General features: G+C 35.8%; 2 protein-coding genes across 2 annotated transcripts in view; one reads left to right on the top strand and one right to left on the bottom strand.

Moving 5' to 3' along the window:
- LOC100637193 (zinc transporter 7-like) overlaps nucleotides 1–15,792 on the bottom strand; it is a 49,109-nt gene extending 33,317 nt beyond the window's left edge. The window contains exon 1 of the mRNA XM_019998976.1: nucleotides 15,585–15,792. Within this exon, the coding sequence (XP_019854535.1) occupies nucleotides 15,585–15,694 (110 nt within the window). The 5' untranslated portion in view covers nucleotides 15,695–15,792. The remainder of the gene's footprint in view (nucleotides 1–15,584) is intronic.
- A 67-nt stretch (nucleotides 15,793–15,859) lies between these two features.
- The window catches only part of LOC100635929 (L-threonine ammonia-lyase-like), a 7,178-nt gene continuing 4,055 nt past the window's right edge, over nucleotides 15,860–18,982 (top strand). The window contains exons 1-4 of the mRNA XM_003382905.2: nucleotides 15,860–16,074; nucleotides 16,134–16,207; nucleotides 17,418–17,463; nucleotides 17,516–17,701. Of these exons, the coding sequence (XP_003382953.1) occupies nucleotides 15,904–16,074; nucleotides 16,134–16,207; nucleotides 17,418–17,463; nucleotides 17,516–17,701 (477 nt within the window). The 5' untranslated portion in view covers nucleotides 15,860–15,903. The remainder of the gene's footprint in view (nucleotides 16,075–16,133; nucleotides 16,208–17,417; nucleotides 17,464–17,515; nucleotides 17,702–18,982) is intronic.

Raw genomic sequence — 18,982 nt, 5'->3', positions numbered from 1 at the left:
GGCGCATATCAGTGATAATCATTTTAACAACTTTATCAGTGATTTCTTTGGACCTAACTGACGAGCAAGCCTTTTTCTTAAGAAAGTTATCCATAACTGCTTGGCGTACTGGTTGCTGTTCAGTCGAGTACTTCAGAGGATGAACACATAATAGATGGTCACAAAGATTTGTTGTACCACAATGATAGGCCAGCTTCTTGTCACATAGGCGACATTGCACCTTCTTCTCTTCTTTCAGTTTAGTAAACCAAGTCCACACATCTGAGACTTTCTTCCTTGTTGTAGTAATGTCGGAAGAACTACCAGGAGAAGGTGATTGGTCACTTTCCATAGGACACTCGCTTCCATCAAGACTCTCTGTCACTCCACTTTCTGACATTTTTGACAGGTTTTAGACACACGTGTTTGTTGGCCACACCCAAAAATTATTTAAAAAGGGTGTGGCCAAATGTTCGAATGCATAGTAAAGCCTTCGAAGACAATTCGAAGGCACGAGTGTTTGAAATTTGCGAATGTTTGACCCAGCCCTGCAAAAAAGATCAGGGTCCTTTCTGGATACAAAATTTTCTACTAGTCTCTTCTTGTACATGACACAAGCGTTGTGCATATCCAGCTGGAGCAGACACTTAGCTGATGTGACACAGAGCATGTTAAAGTGGGAGGACCGTAGCCAAAAGCATTTTCTCAGAGAGTGAACCTTATGAAAGATGTGATGAACGCTGGGAGTAAAGATAGAGATAGCAGTGAGCATTATTTCTCTAAAGAATGACCAAGAGAACTTAATATCAGTAGAGTTAAGTAAAGGACTGAAGTCATAGTCCAGTAAGGAGTTTAGACCCTCAAAGTCAGCCTATTTGTAAGAGCACATCCATCTACAGGATTTCTTCCTGGTGTGAGGTCAAACAAAAGCTCAAAAAAAATTGGGAGAGAAAGAAGGGTGGATGTAATGTGGTACAGGTTTAAAATAAAGCCAAGGGAAGAGCAAAAAACTAAATCTAAAATGTTTCCCCCACAGTGGATAGAAAATGCAACCAGCTGCTCGAGACCCTTAGCAACTACAAAGTCACAGAGAGCATTAGAGTTGGAGTTAGAGCTATTTAGGGAAGACCAGCAGATATCAGGAGCATTGAAGTCACCAAAGATCAGAACACAGTCTCCCAGACTAAAGAGTGACTCAAAATAGGTGAGCAAGCTAGCGTGATATGAGCTGTCAGCATTGGGTGGTACATATAAAAGGCACAGTAAGTAAGTTTAACTAGGTATGGAAATTGTCACACACACTATCTCTAAGTCAGAGGGTAATTTAACCTGAGAAGAGGAAAGAGAAGAGTTAACTGCTATAAGTACTCCACCACCACGAATGGAATGGCCATATCGATAGATAGTGTAATGAGAAGGTATTATCTCAGTGTTCTGAAAGGAGTGATGTAACCATGTTTCTATTAAAGCTAAAATTTCAACAGAGGAAGAGAAAACAAAGGCTGAAAACTCAAAAGTTTGTTCACTATGCTGCAAGAGTTTCATAAGCACATAGAGTTAGTCAGGAGGGAGGAGGAGATTCAGGGGAGAGTGGGAAGAGGTTGAGACATTTTACTTTGTAGAAGATATGGTGGATGAAGGATTGGGCTAATTCGGGAGAGGAGGAACAGTTCCAGGAGTGTCAGAGGGAACAGCAGAGGGTTATCAGAGATGGGAGAGAAAACAGCTGCGGTGCTAATACACCCAAGCTTTGATTTATTACAAATGCATTATTTACCACCCTGCCCACTATTGTACCACTTACATATAGTTCCCTTTTCCTCAGTTTGATGTCCCTCCTAGAGACCTCAGAGTCAATGAGTTAACATCTCTCCCAAAGGAGTATGCCTCGAGTTTGGCATTCCAATAAACTGAGATCAGGCCTAATAGATACAGCACTAGGAAGTTGATGACAGTTAGAGAAAACAGTAGACAGTTTAATAGTAAAATTAAGTGTGACCAACAGAGAACGTGGTTTGCAAGAGTCTGATTTACATTAACCCAACTTACAACAGTCACAAGTGAGAAATGAAAGAGAAGATTAAATACAATCAGCCAAGTGGCTAAACAGTGTTGATACACCATCTATATGAGCATTAGTCAACCAGTGTAAGAGGCACCACTAGGAGGTTCTGTGATTCCTGATGCTACAACATTGTGCCATTTATTAGCTGAGGTCCCATTTGTATTGGGTTTGACAGAGTTGGATTCTGAGTCCACACCATTATTGTTGGAAGCTCTGCAGATAATTGACTCTATAGGAGGAGAAGAAGAGCTACTGCTTAGTGAAATCTGTTGGAGAGATAATGAGCCTGTTTATCTCGGTTCCATGAGCCTGACATTGATCGGCAGTGGATTGCAATGCTGACCAGCGAGCCTGAAGGGTACCCATATAGAAAAACCAAGGTTGTAGCATGATTGTGGCAATCTTGTAACAAGTTGGTTGTCAATAGGTTGTCACTACTTGGTCACAACCTTGTAAAAACCTTGGATTTGGCACGTTTTTTGGCTTGTGACAACCTTGTCACAACCTTCTCACAATGTACAATGAATTTAATAGAATAACTATAATCTGAAAGACTATCAACACAATTATTATTGACATCCTAATCTCATATAGTTTCAAATGATTTCTAGAAACTTTTAATGTATCTATGACAATGTATAAAGATGTGGAAGTGTATTAATGTTATCTTTATTGACTTGTATAAGTGCTGGTCATGGTCCCTTTATATATGGTAGCAATAGCTTCATATCATCGTGGGGCACACTTAATGAAACCTCAGTTTCCTGTCAACCTTCAGACAACCTTGTCACAAGGTCATTATTTTTCTTACATGTTAGTCACAACTTTATCACTTTCATACAAGGTTGTTACTAGGTTGCTACAACTTTGCAAGGTTGTGACCCGGTTGTAACAACCTTGGAATTTCTATATGGGTATCAATCTCTAGTTCAGCTGCAGCCAGTCAAGAGAAGAGTGATTTTATGCAGAAGGGACAGACAAAGGGACAAGAAGGAGCGACAGACTGTACAAAAATACCAATGCATTTTGCAATGAAACCATTTGGAGCAAGACTTGCATTCGACCATGTGGCCAACGTCCTCAGAGGAGGAACAAACACAGCGGACAACATCAACTTTTGTGCCAGGTTAGAGAGTCTTGTTCTTAGTCCCAGTTCGACCATTTGTCTTCTTTGGGAGATGAGATCCTTTGTTTGGTAGCTACGAGGCTCTTCTACCAGACCCACTCTTTTCCGCCACTTTTATAGTACAAAAGAAGATTTACCTGTGTATTTAGCTAGAGCAGCTGATACTAGTAATGATATCCTTCCCTTTGAATGGTGGACAGTGGCATTGCTACACCAAAGCCTGCTGAGCCTGGACCAGGGTATCAGATCCTAGGTCAGTTATAATGAGATACCGTATTTCCTTGAATTCCATCCGCGGGTACTATTAATTTCAGCATCAAGAGCACTGCGAGTACAATACAGGGGCAAACAGTATTCAAGGGCAACTTCAGCTCCATTTTATCAGTAGCTATCCCAACTTTTTGGGCTTCCTCTACAGCTAACACGTGCAATAATGCATTAATACTACTGTGCATGCATAACATGCGGTAATAATTTGAGGGCGAATATTATTTCATTCAGCCTTCTTAATGGTACGGATATAATTCAAGGGCAGATAGAATTCAAGGGCGAAAAGATATCGAGGAAATACAGTAGTTAAAATATTAATGATCAATTGTTTACCAGTAATTATTGAGCACTGCTCCACAAAAATATGACTTCTTTCCTTGATTTGATAGTTTAGCAATTGTATTTTGTGAGATCTAACACAAAAACCAGAATTTTCATGTAAATTCTACTTAACAGCAGCCATTTTGAGTGGTTTGATTGACCACACCATCATGAATATCATTGAGAGCGTAATATTTTCAGCATGCTGCATGTACCAATAATTTTTTCTTGGCCCAGGCTCACAAAAGCTCTGGATACGCCACTGATGGTGGATCAAAACTTCAGTACATTACCTAACTGGTCATCACCTGTATAGGTCTGCCTTATTCATATATCATCAGCACCTACTGAGAGAGTTTTTTCTACTCTAAGTGGAACCTTTGGTGATCGATCAGCATAATAACAATTCTCTTGAGGATTATGTGGAAGCATCAGTAATGATTACAACAAGCCTTGAGAGTTGAACAAAACAAATTTTGCTTTTCAATAAAAATATTACTATTAAAACTTCAAACATGTGTAGCATGAATGAGCATGATGGGAGCTACCTAAAGAATGAGGCACCTACATGTATGGTGTGTGGCCTCACAGCAATAGTTGTTTGATTATCAACATTTGGCCTACGATGAGAATCTGCTGCAACACATAGCTTTCTGGAGTTGCACTTGCCTTTAAATACATGCAAAAGTAGCAGCACACACATGCTCAACTTCTCCAAGCTTAAAACATCTAGCATTATATTATCAACTACAATGATGGCAGGTGGCAGCAATAGTATAGACACTTTAGTACCAATAGCCCAGTTGGTTGCTACTCCAGTGTTTCACAAACTAAAACCAGGACAACTTTACCTATTCATCAAGTAAGACTTTAAGAATTCTGTTTATATGTACACATTCTGGTGCTTGTCTTAAACTCTCCTCCACTAACCTGGACCATCACTTTTATCTCAGCCCGCTCCCTCATTTGTAGAATTTATAACCTAGCTGTCATCCAGCTAGGACTCACTGTCTACAAATGCAGTACTGGTCATCATAAGAGGTCACTTCTGGTCTATATTTGAATTTTTTTAACCATAATCATGCAAGCACCTTTTACCCATGTAACTCATGTATGTTAAATCCTTCTACTCCAAACTTTCTTAACAAATAATAAGTATATTCTGTTTAAATTGTGTGTATACTTGTTTGTAAAGGTTGTTTTGGCATGTTCAACTCAGACCTCTAGTGCTAACATTCTCTGAATTACCCTCTTGAAATTTTAATCCTTTATTTGTGTCACTGGAAAGTTGTTATTTTTTTAAAAGGCCATTGTCTAGTCTAGTGGAAAATGTTGCTAAAGTACCAACACAACAGAACTTGGCTCCTCTACTCAATTTTCTTACTTCGAAACTTCTTGTACCTATTTGAGCAGCACATAACAGTTAAGCAAGACTTTTCTGGGTGAAAAGAAGATCTAGGAGCTTGGAGCATGCTGTGCTAAAAATAGTTTATTAAAGACAAAATTCAGTTGTTTAGAATGAATGAAAGACAGGCACAACAACAACCAATACCTCGTGTAGGAGAGGCAAATAAAAGGAAACATTAAGTAGCATAATAGAATAGGATAATAGGTAATTTGCTGAGCAAAATAGCCTCGTGCCTAATCTTAGTGTGGGTACCTCAATCACCAAAATTGGCCTGGTTCCACATCTATCAATCAAAGCAGAATTGTTCTTTGCTAACATTTTAATCAACTATGCTAAAATTGGTTGCACACACACAAATACTCAGGTAATTGGATAAGTGCAACAAATCTTGAAACAAAGGGTGAAAGAATGCTATCAGTATCAACTAGAATGCAGCAGAAGTTTTTGACTGACATCCTGAACTTTCGCTTCACTCTGTTGTTTCCTCTTAGCGATAGCTACTTGCTATAACATTTTGCTAAGGACTTTGACATTTTAGAGCAAAAATTTACTCCCTCACAATCCATTATGTATTTTTAGCTGTAATAAAACAGTATTGCAGTTTAATCCTGAATCTTTAATACAAGGAGCAAAAAATGAATAAAATTCTCATATTACTGTACTGGTGCAACTGGCATAACATGGCAAAATTGAAATTGACAATCACAAGGACTCTTCTGTTTAAAGAATAACCAGGAACATCTACCAATACAATGATTAATTAAGAGCTTTCATACTATATGACCATTTCAAAAGTAAGGCTATTCCTTAATAATGTATAAGCTAAGCTTTATAAGAATTGCTACTAAAGAGCAGATTTTATCCTCCAAATACCAAATAAGGAAAGTTTTGGTAAACATAAAACTGCCTTTAAGGCAGTATGTCATATATTCTATTGCAAAAATCCAGGTAATTTTGTTAGCTGATATGATTTTTCAGCACTTTTTGCCATAGCTTGGAGAAGAGCAATGAAGCAGACAAATGTTATTGAAGGCTACAACGTTACTGGCATTTATCTGCTTAATAGAAATACTTTTAAAGTAGATCATCTGACTAATTGGAAAGCTAATCAGTTCTACAAAAAACAGGTTTGACATACACACCAATGTAAGCACTGATGATAAAGAGAGCAGAAGCTGCAACAGTTTATCATTGAAAGATGAGCTTCATCAGCAAGAGAGATCGCTTTCTGAAGGTATTTTATCAAGGGCTTTTACTCCATTACAAAGAAGAACAGCTATTGCATCTATTCTAGTAACTCCACCTTACCCAAGTACTCTAGAGACATATAAAGAACATTAGTTTTGAGGAAAACTCAGAGATGATGGAGACAATAGAATGAAGTTGAAAACTAAAAGAACTCATGGAACAAAGGCTAAAGAAGATGAAACCGTGAAAGGAATAAAAACTAGAGAGTAGAAGGACTGATGAAGTGAGTCATTAAATGAGTTGTATTAGTACATATAAATACTATCAGTCTGAAAATTTTTCCTTTGCATCTAAAAAGTTTGCGGGATTTAGTTTTTGCGAAATAACAATGAGAAATGTATTATTGAATGTGGCATTTTATTTTATGTGTGACCTAAGTTTTGTTTATTCTTCACATCAAATTAAAAATCATAGTAAAAACTATCAAAGGATACTTATCAAAATTATCAATAGCCTCTGCTGCAATTAACCACACTTACTTCAATATAAGATTTTAATGCTTGATTGTTAAGTAATCATTAATGCATAGATTGGAGTGCTCTTTTGGCTTCATTCCACAAACTTTCAGTCTCATTGCTGAAAAGAGTGCACAAGGGCCAAAAGCTCTCATGCGCTATTTTAGCAATGAGACAGGCTGATAAATTCAATAGTGCACAACAACCCATAAACAAATTGTACTATTCGTGACAGTAGTGCAGATCATATTACATGACACATGTCACACTACCATGTTTTGTTAAAATGGAGGCAGTGGACAATGACAATGAGCTACATAATCATCAAGTATCTGCTTCATAAACACGTCTTTCACTACCTTCAGATGTAAAAAAAGCGTTATGTGGACTCTTCTGAAAATTTCTTTGATAAGGTCATCAAAAGTTGTGCCTAGCAACACTAGCTGAGTAAACAAGTGAGCAATACAATTTTTTGAGGGTAGGTTGATTTGAAGAGCCCACATCTCCTGATGTACACTCTTCTTATGATCCAGAATTAGACTGTAAGTGGATGTCTAAATTTGTTTTAGAAACCCAATAGGAGTCTGGAGAAAGTTAAAAACTCAATCACTACATTTAATCCTGTGAAGGTTGTATCAAAATTCACGTCTCAATAGAGTGTCATTTGATTTTTTGAACATAAAGGGATTTTGTTTCAATGAGCAACATAATACATTAGACTTTGTTTATAGTAGTACTTCACATTCTCAAGGAACAAGATTATCAGTTAAGTGTGCTGCAGTAGCTGAGGAGCAGCTGTTAGATAACCAGGTTATGTCAACAGAAAATCCAACAAACCTTTAATACATAGTCTTGGTATTCATTGCTGTTATCATGGAGGTCAAAAGCAGCAAAGTCTATAGGTTGATCAACTTACTTGCTATTCAACAAGTTTAAGTGACTGTGTAAAAGCACCTATTACATCTATACTGAGTTCATCTCTAAAAACAACTAGCACAGGTTCAAGGACATTTATTGCAAGAATAGTTCTGTTAAAATGTATAAGCAAGTGTTGACTCAAGAAAATGTTTTGTTTGTGTAGTGAATTTTTATCTCAGTCATCTATCACTAAATCCCAAAGCATTTTCTTAGTATACATGTACATACTGGAAGGCAGTATTAAGCCTAGGTTTCAAGATCTTTCTGAGGAATCAAGACTCTCCATAACATAATGAAGAAAGTATCAGAAAAAGGAGAGTTAAGTAAACATTACAGTAACCGTTCATTATGAGCCACTTCCGCTTCTTGTTTATTTCCTGCAAATTTTCCCAAGAAGGTGACACAGGAAAAGGGTGGCCAACTGGCCATCAGAGCCGCTGGCCTTAGAGTATGTAAAAACGACAGAACCACAGCTTAAAGAAGTTACTAAAGTGCTAAGTAATATTGAATAAGAGAATAGTGATGCAGAGTAACAAGAATCAATGGCTCAAGTATTTTCAAGTAATCTAGATAATTGTGTCATCAACATCTACTTTAAGTAATGACCAACTAAAATCACATTTAACCAATTAGTCATTTATCCTTTCATACTTAACAATTTTTTCATTGACATTGCTTAAAATTATTTGTCAATGAGTAACAAGAACAATAAGATCTTTGGTTCACAGCTGGCAGTGGTGCTATCTGATTGATCGCAAATTTTATTTAGATACTGCAACTAGAAAGGGTGAAAAAGCTAAAGGTGACTTTATTATTAGTAATATTGCATGTTGCTACTTTTGTCCTGTATTTGGTTGTGACACTTCAAATTACAGGTAAACAGTTGCCAGTAAAAAATGAGTAATACTATGATTGAGATCAACAGGTAACAACATTAGAATATCTATTTATTTATGATAATTAACACAGATTGTGAGACACTTTAACATACATCTTCTGGAATATGGGATAAAAAGAATAATCTGGTTCTGCTGATAAACTGTGATGACATCCTAAAACTATTAATTGGGTTAGCTGCTACAATTGTGAACAGTACCTGGCATCATTGCATATGCTACAAGACACCTTATTCACTGCAAAATGCAAACATTTACTATTATTTGTATTAGTAAATCATTTCTGATTTTGCTTTACGTGTCCATCCCAATGTTGTCAACTCTAATATGACAAATGATCTACCCCGTGCTGAAAAAGATGAGATTTATGTTAATGTCACTATTTGATTCCCAGGTTGATCCTGGAACTCCCATTAAAAACTCTTTCCATCCAGAGGAAACTCCATAAGATTTACCTCCCCAGGACTAGAATTATGACCTCTCTTCCCACGGGCCGATTGGCTTTCATCATCAGAGCTGGCATTGATACTTTACTTACACCAATGACTATCTGCCACTACAAGTTTCGTACAGACCCCTCCTACAAGCTCTGTAAGTCACCTTATTTAAATGTGAGTCATGTCTTAAACAATTGTTCAGTTAGTCTAACCCAGAGCTGCTATAGAAGGCAAAATAACTCTGTCCTCAGCAATTATAAGATCAAATTTAGCTATATCTCAGTCTGTGTCTATGAAAACTTGACAGTCTAAAAGCATCAGATTCCCTTCTGGCACTGTCCTGTTAATATTATGGTTACAATTGCCTGCCCAGATATAGTAATTATAGATAAGAAATCGATTAACATATATTCTAGAACTTACTATTCTCAATAACAGTATCAAAAATACAACTAATGATAGAGACTAAATTATAGTGCTTCGATCTTCAACTTATCTAATGCAAGAATCTTCCTCAAGAGCTCAGAAAGAATATCATTGTCACCAGGACCACTGCAATGAGAGCCAATATAATTTGAGCAATGCAGTACAGGACAATTAATTGATTACTTAATCAAAAATTAAATTAGTAACAAAAAATACGTAAGAGAAATTTTGTACATTGTACATGCCTAGTATTTTTCGTTAATTTTGAGCTTCTGATCCGTGTCACAAGTAATCATTATCTCCCATTTAATGAAGGCTGGTAGACACTATTGCCATGCTATGTAACCTATGTGACCACTGGATATTAATTGTTAGTTCATTTGTTCGGTTTTGTAACTTTTACAAGTTATAAGACAACAGTAGACAAGAAACTAAGCTATTGATTCAATTGTTAGGTATTCAGAAATAAGTAAAAAAATTGGTAAGAGGATATTTCAAATTTAATTTATCTGTTGCAGTACTTTGTTACCCTTGTACCTGAAAAAGGAATTGGGTGCAGAGAAAAATCGTTTTAATTTCCAGGATTACAAGTATGCTGATCAAGTAAATGCTCATAAAATGTACTTGACTAAATTGACACTTTTACACCATACGTAGGTTGTTCCAAGGCTAAACAACCTGATTGGTTGCGGTACATTTTTGTGCAGGTTGATAATTAGGCTACATGTATAACGCCGAAGTTCACTTTAACATTATCCTTTTTAGTTTGCCTAACATTTAGCCACCATTATTACATCTTTTAAAAGCACATTAAAGTACCGTATATTCTTAAATAAAAGCCGAATGCAAAAAAATGCTGGGGTAGCAATTGAATCCAACTATATATACACAAATTGTGCCTTCTAGTGACTCAGTAGCCTTGTGGTTACTGCCATAAGTTCCAGAAGTGAAGTGCATGAGGTGCCCAATTCAAATCTCACTCAGGGCCTAATTTTCTTAATTTTAAAAATATTTTTGAGGTTCACATGCCATTATAGGAAATAGACGCCCAGGTTTTATTTAAGGAAATACAGTATACCGCATGTCACTGAATAAAATCCTACTCATGAAAGAAATTAGTTTTAGACCATTCAAAATCTATGAATATTGCTTATTATAGAGAGCCGCCAGTATTAATATTATGATATTTGGATACTGAATGCTTTTTGGTCTCGTCTAAAGTGGAATAATTTTATTGAATGATTAACAAAAATTTGTTTCTATAGCAGAAAGAGAGATGCTCTTATGTGGCCATTCACCAATTGTGACTTTAGCAGCATAAGTGGACGAACCTTACTAAGATGTGTAGAGTTTGTTTGTATGTATGTACACACACATACATATTCCGTATCTCCTCTATATATCAGCACATGCATAGCAATGTAGTTAATTCTAATTTTCAATATTTCATTAAAAGTGGGAGTGGCTGCAAAGAAATAAAATGGCTACGAGGGGCCAGTAACAACCTAAAAAAGTGTACCGATTATATACATGTAATCCATTCAGGATTAGGCCTTCCTTATGAGACTATCTTGGATTTATTTTAGAGCACCCATAGTCATATTAAAATTTTCCTATGATGTTAGGAGTCCCAAAGTTTGGTTTGGGGTTACTTTTTTTTAATCTTAGAGCGTCCCTAGTTCTGGAATCCATAATAATAATTAAGTTAATTGGAAAAGCAGTTATCTTCTTTGAGTGATATGCAATCTCAATCTTACACTGTAACAAAAGTTATGACTGAAAGCTGTTTCTGTAGTCTTCGATGTAGTAGTTGTGGAGTGTGTGTCCATTTTTACATGTGCACATGCATGAATTTTATTCTTCATTCTACTGTTTGTAAACATATTCACTTGATTGAAATGAATAAAATGAACAAAGAACAAAGATCAAGAAAAGTCATCTACTGTCAAGAATGAGATCTTAGATAGTTCTTTTTCAAATGAAGATAAACATGGTGCTGTTGGGAATGAAACTGAAAGAAAAGAAGATCAGCCTGATGTGTCATCATTGCAATACTTATCCAAATGCCTTGTAAACTCAAAATCAACAGACCATGCATCCAGTGTTGAAAAAGCTGTATCACTCTGTAAAAAATAGAGGTACTGTAGCATTACTTGAATGTACCAGCTTGGATGCAATAAAGCAAGGAACGAAGCACTTAACTGCAGCATTGATGGTCATCAAATCTATTGAAAGTAACAGAACAACTGATGAGCCACCATGTCTTCCTACCAGGAAAGGACAAGCCCCTAATGCAAATTCTAAAAAGCAAATTCACTTTAAGTCTACAAAAAAGAAGCGTATATCCTCAGTCACATCACTATCTAAACCAGATGAGCAGCAAAGAGAGAAATGTATAGAACAAATGGACGAAGTTGATATCATTGTTTGTGGATTGTACCTACGTGAAGACAATAGGAATACTCAGAGCTTAGTAAAGTGGACAGAATGTGAACTTTTGTGGTGCTTGGTATCATGAATCTTGTGCTGGACTAAATACTGATGAAGATGATATAATAATTAATAATTATCATTAAATTTAATTAATTATTAATGTTTATAATTCGTTCATGTCTGTATACTTGGAAAAATGGAGATGCTAACGTCCTCTCCCTAAAGGCAGATTTACAATATTACGCTAGTCCTGACGTTACGTTGACGCTGGAATAGAATCTGGTTCTATTCCAGCGGAAAGCATGCGTCAAAAGGTCAAATCGCCCACGCTTTTGATTAAAAATTGACGGTACGCTGGCCTAATGTCATATTGTAAATCCGCCTCAATGGCTAGTCTAGCCATTAGGCAGAGGACAGTAGCATGTCCGTATACTTGGATATGCGGACATAAAACAATAGAGGTGTGGTCTATAGTCTATAATGTAAACTTACTACACCTATATCAACTATGGCTGCAAGTGCACATGATGTTGAGATTGAGGAAATACCCGAGGATATTCCAAGTACTACAGTACATTTGGATGAATCTGAATCTAATGACGAAAAAGACTTCAGGCAGCCTCCAAATGCTACTGCATTTATGTCTTTTAATTGTGACCACTGCTCCAATACTTACAGACATAAAAGTAGTCTGTATCGCCACATCAAAACTGATCATGCCAAGGAAAATTTCCAAAGTGGTACTATTAAGTGTACTGAAGGATGTTCGGAAAAGTGAGTTACCTTTCAGTGACTTTCAAATTAATGTATTTGTATTTGAACTTTAATAGGTTTCGTACAAGTGATGACTTAATCAAACATCTGTGTATAAAGCACAACAAGAGCATTAATATTATCCATAAGTCTTTCTCAACACTTCACGAATTTATAAAATGGAAGGAGAGCTTTGAAGAGAATGCACGGTCATCATATGTCCTGCATTGTGCTCCAAAGTGTCATTCAGATTCTAGTTACATTTCTTACTGCAATCGATCTGGGAAGTATGCCTCAAAAGGAAAGGGAGTCAGAGAATTAAAAATGCAAGGATCTTCTAAAATAGGCACACACTGTCCTGCATATATTAGAGCCAAAAAGGATGAAGATGGGCAACTTGAAGTGAAATTATGTAATTATCACATCCATGAACTTCAACTACATAAAGTTCAACTTCCATTATCCCTTTCTACCAGGAAAAAAGTAGCTGCAAAACTTGCTGATGGTGTGACTGTCTCAAATATATTTGACTCAATTCGTGAACAGTCACTTGATGGTGTTCTTCATCGCAAGCATCTTCTCTGTCGTCAAGACATTCACAATATAAAGCACCAATACAATATAGAAGGTGTACAATTACATTCAGATGATCATACCAGTGTGAGTTTGTTGGTTAAAAATATGATGGAATCAATGGACAATCCTGTATTCATTTATAAGAAGCAAGGGCAGAAGCAGTCACCTGACATAAATGATTTAGCAGATGAGGATTTTGTTGTTGGGATTCAGACATGTTTTCAGCGTGATATGATGATCAAATTTCAATTTGTATGGACAGCACTCATGGTACTAATGTTTATAATTTCTATTTGATAACTGTACTGATACTAGATGAATTTGGGGACAGTGTTCCTGTGTGCTGGATTATATCTAACAGAGAGGATTCTGCATTGGTTCATCAAGCTTTAATGAAGGTCAAGGAGAAATGTAGAGATCTCCATGCTATTGTATTTATGAGCGACAATGCAGAAAATTTTTATAATGCGTGTTAAGGTGTTTTCACTACTACCAACACAAAGAAGTTGCTTTGTGTGTGGCACATTGATAAGAGCTGGAGAAAGGGTATCCAACGTCATATATCTAATAGAGTGATAGCCTACATGTACATGTACATGCATATGTATAGGACTGAGGTTGATTTTTCAAGATAGCGCCATTTTTATTATTTTCAGACCCTTATAACTCTTTCATCTTACCTTTTACAGCTAAAAAATGACTTAAATGTATGATGAGCTCTCCTTCAGTGAGCAATTCTCAAAGTGGACTGCAATGTAGCTGGAGATTTTCTGGAGATAGTGGAGAATAGGTCCGAATTCAAGTTTCTGAAAATTCTTCAGACCTTTTCTTCCTTTATCTTTTATCCCAAAGATAATTAAACCAGAGAACTGCTCATATTGGCTTTTACATCATTCCTTTGTGCATGGTCAAGGACCACAATGTAGTTTCAAAAAGAAGCAAAGACAAAGAACAAAATCGGAGGAAAATCCAGCTGCAGACACCACGTAGGTTTGTGGTTTGACGCTATTTTAATTAATGCCCACAAAATCAGCATGAATTATAATGAAAGTAACAACACAATGTAATTATGGAAACAAGTAAATAGAAAAAATCAAAAATGGAACCGTAATTACGATATACATGTATAGTCAGTTCCAGTTGAGTTTGACCGGATATTTTCATCATCAAAACATCATGTGTAGCCCCACCCCCATGACAATAAAATGGCTGAAAACCTCTTGATGCTCTTTTCTTATTGTTGTAACTTGTTTATTCTCCTCGTTTGTTCGCTGTTAACTATGAAATTGACATAACGGATCTTTGTGCTTGCCATTAACATCGAGATATGCAAAATTTCAAATGAATTTCTGAGCGGCAAAAGTGATGAAAAATAAAGAATGCTCTGAGAGGCACAGCAGACTAAATGAGACTTCTTTCTGGAGTGCAAAGTTTTCTAGTTCAATTATATATTTGCCTGGAGTGTTCCTTTTGCTTTATTTGATTTTTGAATAATAAAAACATGATCACTGACATATTTAATGAGATGCACATCATATTCACGAAGCTACACGTTATGAAACATCATCGCAGCTCCCTTTAATGTTGACCGGTAGAACCTATTCAGAACCTTTCAGAGTACCTAGAGACTCCAAAATTGGTACAGATTTTGGGAAGAACCCATTTTGCAAATATATCAAGTTTCAAGCAGCTAGCTAAATTTTAGAGGAGTCATAAGTGTGGGTCAGTGGTCAAACTCAACTGAAACTGACTATAGTAGCATTGATTTGGTAAAAGGTATCAAACTAAAGGGATACTTGCAAACTGATATGGTCAGTTTACACCACAGCATGAAAGTAGTATAGTACTCACTACTATTCCAAACATTCTTCATGCAGTGGTGTAGCATTTCTTACCTCACCAGTTTGCAAGTACCCTCTTGCTTGATGGTTCCTTACTTTTTCCTCAATCCAATCATAATACTTTTTAATTTTTGATTCGTAATACATACATGTGCCTTAAAACCACTCATTTTTAAGTTGACAAATTTTTGCGATTTGTTAATGGTACTGATTTAGCGCATACTAATTTTTGCAATTTTGCTCTTTTTTTCCAAATTATATAATAACTGTTAATAAACCTAAATTATTAATAAATGCAAGTACTAATTTTTTGCGATTTTAAAGCCACTCGCAAAAAACGCAAAAAAAAATTAGTACTAGCAAATAATAGTGGCTTTAAGGTAATTGAATTTAATCAAATAACAAAATAGGGATTACAATAAATTCGCTCACCTTATCCATTTTGTCAATAAAAAAGACTTTTTCAGAGAGGGCTTTATCTCATCTGGTGACTGAAAATCAAGGTTTAAGTTAACATCTTGTACATGACGAGGAAGAGACATTGCTGAGGACCAATTACAAGAAATGAACAACGGAATTGATGAACAATAGACTACAAATGATTTCAATTTCAGCAATTTGAGAGGCGTGACGTGACTACCGGTATATAGTAATTAATGACAATAGTAAAATTTGTTGATCCGCCTATTAGACGGAAGTTACTACAGCCAGTCAGCCACATCTTAGTCTACACGAGATTACATCACAAATTATGACTACTGTTGCTTCTAAAGAATTTTCTACAAGTACTGGTAGCGACCGAGGTAGTGATTCTGTAAGCCGCCGTGGTTCTGAAAGTGATCACGAGAAGGCTATTCAGTATGAGGATTGTACTGGTGCAGCGTATAGAATTCGGAAGGGAGTTTCCAAAACTCCATTGCAGGTCAGTAAATTGTAGCTGTAAATCTCAAAATCTGTTATTGTTTTAATCGGTTTTTATAGATTTCACCCCAGTTATCCACAATAGCTGGTATGAACATATTTTTTAAGAAGGAATATACTCTTCCCACAGGAAGGTACAAACATGTACATGTATGATTTCATTTCACTATGTAATTTATGCATACTCAATACAGTATGGTAGTGTAGAATCCTATATAATTTTCAATGTGTGACAGCATATGCGATGAGACTTTCATTTCTACTATAGACCTCTAGATCTGCAAATGACGAAGCATATGAATATTATTATTTTGCAATGCTGTTTCCGCCTACACGCAATAATTGGCCACCATTATGGACGGCAAAATTCATTGGAAAAAAAACAGAGTAAACTATAGAAGAGCTTGTTTGTAAAGCATGAACCTTTTGAGTGATCAACATGCGAATCCACCCAAATATAATTTTCATGGATTCAATTTATGCAAGACTTTTCGTCATCATGTACTACTGTAATACGTTCAAATTTTTGAGTGCTTCAAATTTCGTGTTTTGAAATGTGCTCAAAAGTTAGTATTCATGTGAGCTAATTTTTGTTTTCTGGCCATAGTCTATTCACACCAGAATTGCATTAGAGGTGGTTTAATTTTCTTGGATTTAAGGTGAGCACGACAATAGGAAAATTTAATACATGTGTATACCTCGAAAATTAAGACGTGTGCGGTATAAACCACCCTAGGCCTAGTCCTGAATGAGAAAACCTGTGAATATCATTGATGTTATGTTTGGTACCTGCCAACAAGTTAAAATTGTGTGCCATATTTGTTGGCAACTTTTTATGGAGGCATGAAGAATCTTAGTTACCCATTATAACTACATGTATGTCAAAAGCCAAAAATCACTGGTTATTAACAAATAGACCACTTGGTGCTATGTATTGTTTATAGAATTATTAATATCGAAAATTAATTAAAATTTTCCTGCCACCATTGTAGTGATTGTACTTCCTATAATACCACTTATTAAAGTCGACGAGCCAAATGTGTATATGAACTTTGCCCAATTGTTAAGTGGTAGCAACATTTGCGTAAATGCATCATGTACAACCATCTACATGTACTTATATTTTCGCCTTTACTAATGATGTGGTCCATATAACTGTACATGTGTATATTATACACATGCATGTGTGATGTTTGTTAGGGCATGGCAAGAGAACAGATCTCCTCGATGTTTTAGGTTCTTCTAGTTTTTTTACATGATGTTTTCCCTGATTTTTTTTGCAACTTTATAATTGCCTTAGTTTATCAACTTACATTCATGTATGTAATTCATTAATTTTTGCAGCTTTAAAGAGCGTGGTGCAAGAAATTCTTTGGAGATGCTCACGAAGGTAAGGCTTGTTTAATTAGTTGCATTTATGCTTCCTATACATGTACATGTAGGTTCAACGGGCTAAAGGAGTCATTGCAGCATCTGCTGGTAATCATGCGCTTGCTCTAGCTTATCATGGAAAGCTTTTGGATATTCCAGTAACAGTAGTCATGCCAACAGTTGCACCTCTTATGAAAGTTGCTCAGTGCGAGACTTATGGTGCCACTGTTATCATGCATGGAAGTGATGTAGGAGAGGTACATGTATATAAATAACAATTAAGTTACTTTAATCTCAGGCTCCACTATTTTAAGGCACTACTATTTTTACTAATATGTGTAGTACATTTACATTAGAATTTTACCAAATTATGCATACTGTATTCACTTATGCAGAGCATACAGATACATGTACACATATGATATTCACAATCTCACCCTCGAAATTTGAATTTCATGTTTATGGTGTACTTGTACAATGTATATCAAAAGGTTTAAATAATAAATGACTGTATATTTCACCATGGCTTCACAGTAGGGATACATGTACAGCGTACATGTATGCATGCTGTCACACTTAATTTTTAGCACCACTTTTAAAATCCACTGTTCACTTTTTTATTCAGAAAGCATGAATTCTTGTTTTTGTATAAAATTTAAGTTCATGAAAGTTATCGTACAGCTCAAATATTTGGCAGCATTTAATATTCGAGATTACTTGATTTTAATTTGGTATTTTTTATTAGCAAATTTGCAGACACATGTCCATTCAGCATGCTCAGAATAGAGTATATGGTGACTTTTAGTTTGGCAATCTTATTCTTAATCGGCCAATCATCAAAGTACAACTCTGCCTTTTTCCTGCTATACAGTATTACATGTACAGTATCTGACTAGTGTTACAAATTTTGTTCATATAATAATGAGTGGGCGTATCAAAGGCACCGCCTGTGCTACAACTGTGATATATCCCTGTGGTTTCATTTGTATCCCTGTGGTTTCATTTGTATACCTGTGGTTTCATTTGTATACCTGTGGTTTCATTTGTATCTCTGTGGTTTTGACACTATACATTGTATACATTCTTATCAAAATCTTTTAAACAAACTATTATAAATGCTATTTCTATAAAAATGACGTAAATCATAAGTGATATTAGTATATCTATGTTTTTCCTTTGTCCACATGAAATAGTCCTTAGTCATTTAGTAGTCCATAATCCATCACTTTTGAACTGTAAAGTTACAATTTGTCAAGGAGCATCCACGAAACAGGTGATCAGATGTCTTTTCCAGCGAAACACTAGATTCCGTTAGGGCTGACGATAGGGCTGTGAGGTATACCTATATTTCTATATACCGAGGTATTACTTTTAGATATAGAAGGTATATATTTAAGTTTCAAAGGTTTTTAATATAGTATCAGCTACTAATACCGTTATACCGTCAATACCGTACTTTTACAGTACTTTCATAGTGCCAAATACACATAAAAAATACATGAAAAGATACATAAGGCAACTAGGCGAGGTTGTTGACA

Source organism: Amphimedon queenslandica, unplaced genomic scaffold (genome assembly GCF_000090795.2).
Source record: "Amphimedon queenslandica unplaced genomic scaffold, v1.1 AMPQUscaffold_13518, whole genome shotgun sequence".
In the NCBI taxonomy this organism is placed as follows: domain Eukaryota; kingdom Metazoa; phylum Porifera; class Demospongiae; order Haplosclerida; family Niphatidae; genus Amphimedon; species Amphimedon queenslandica.
The sequence above is the reverse complement of the archived record's forward strand: the minus strand, read 5'-3'. Positions and strand labels throughout refer to the sequence as shown.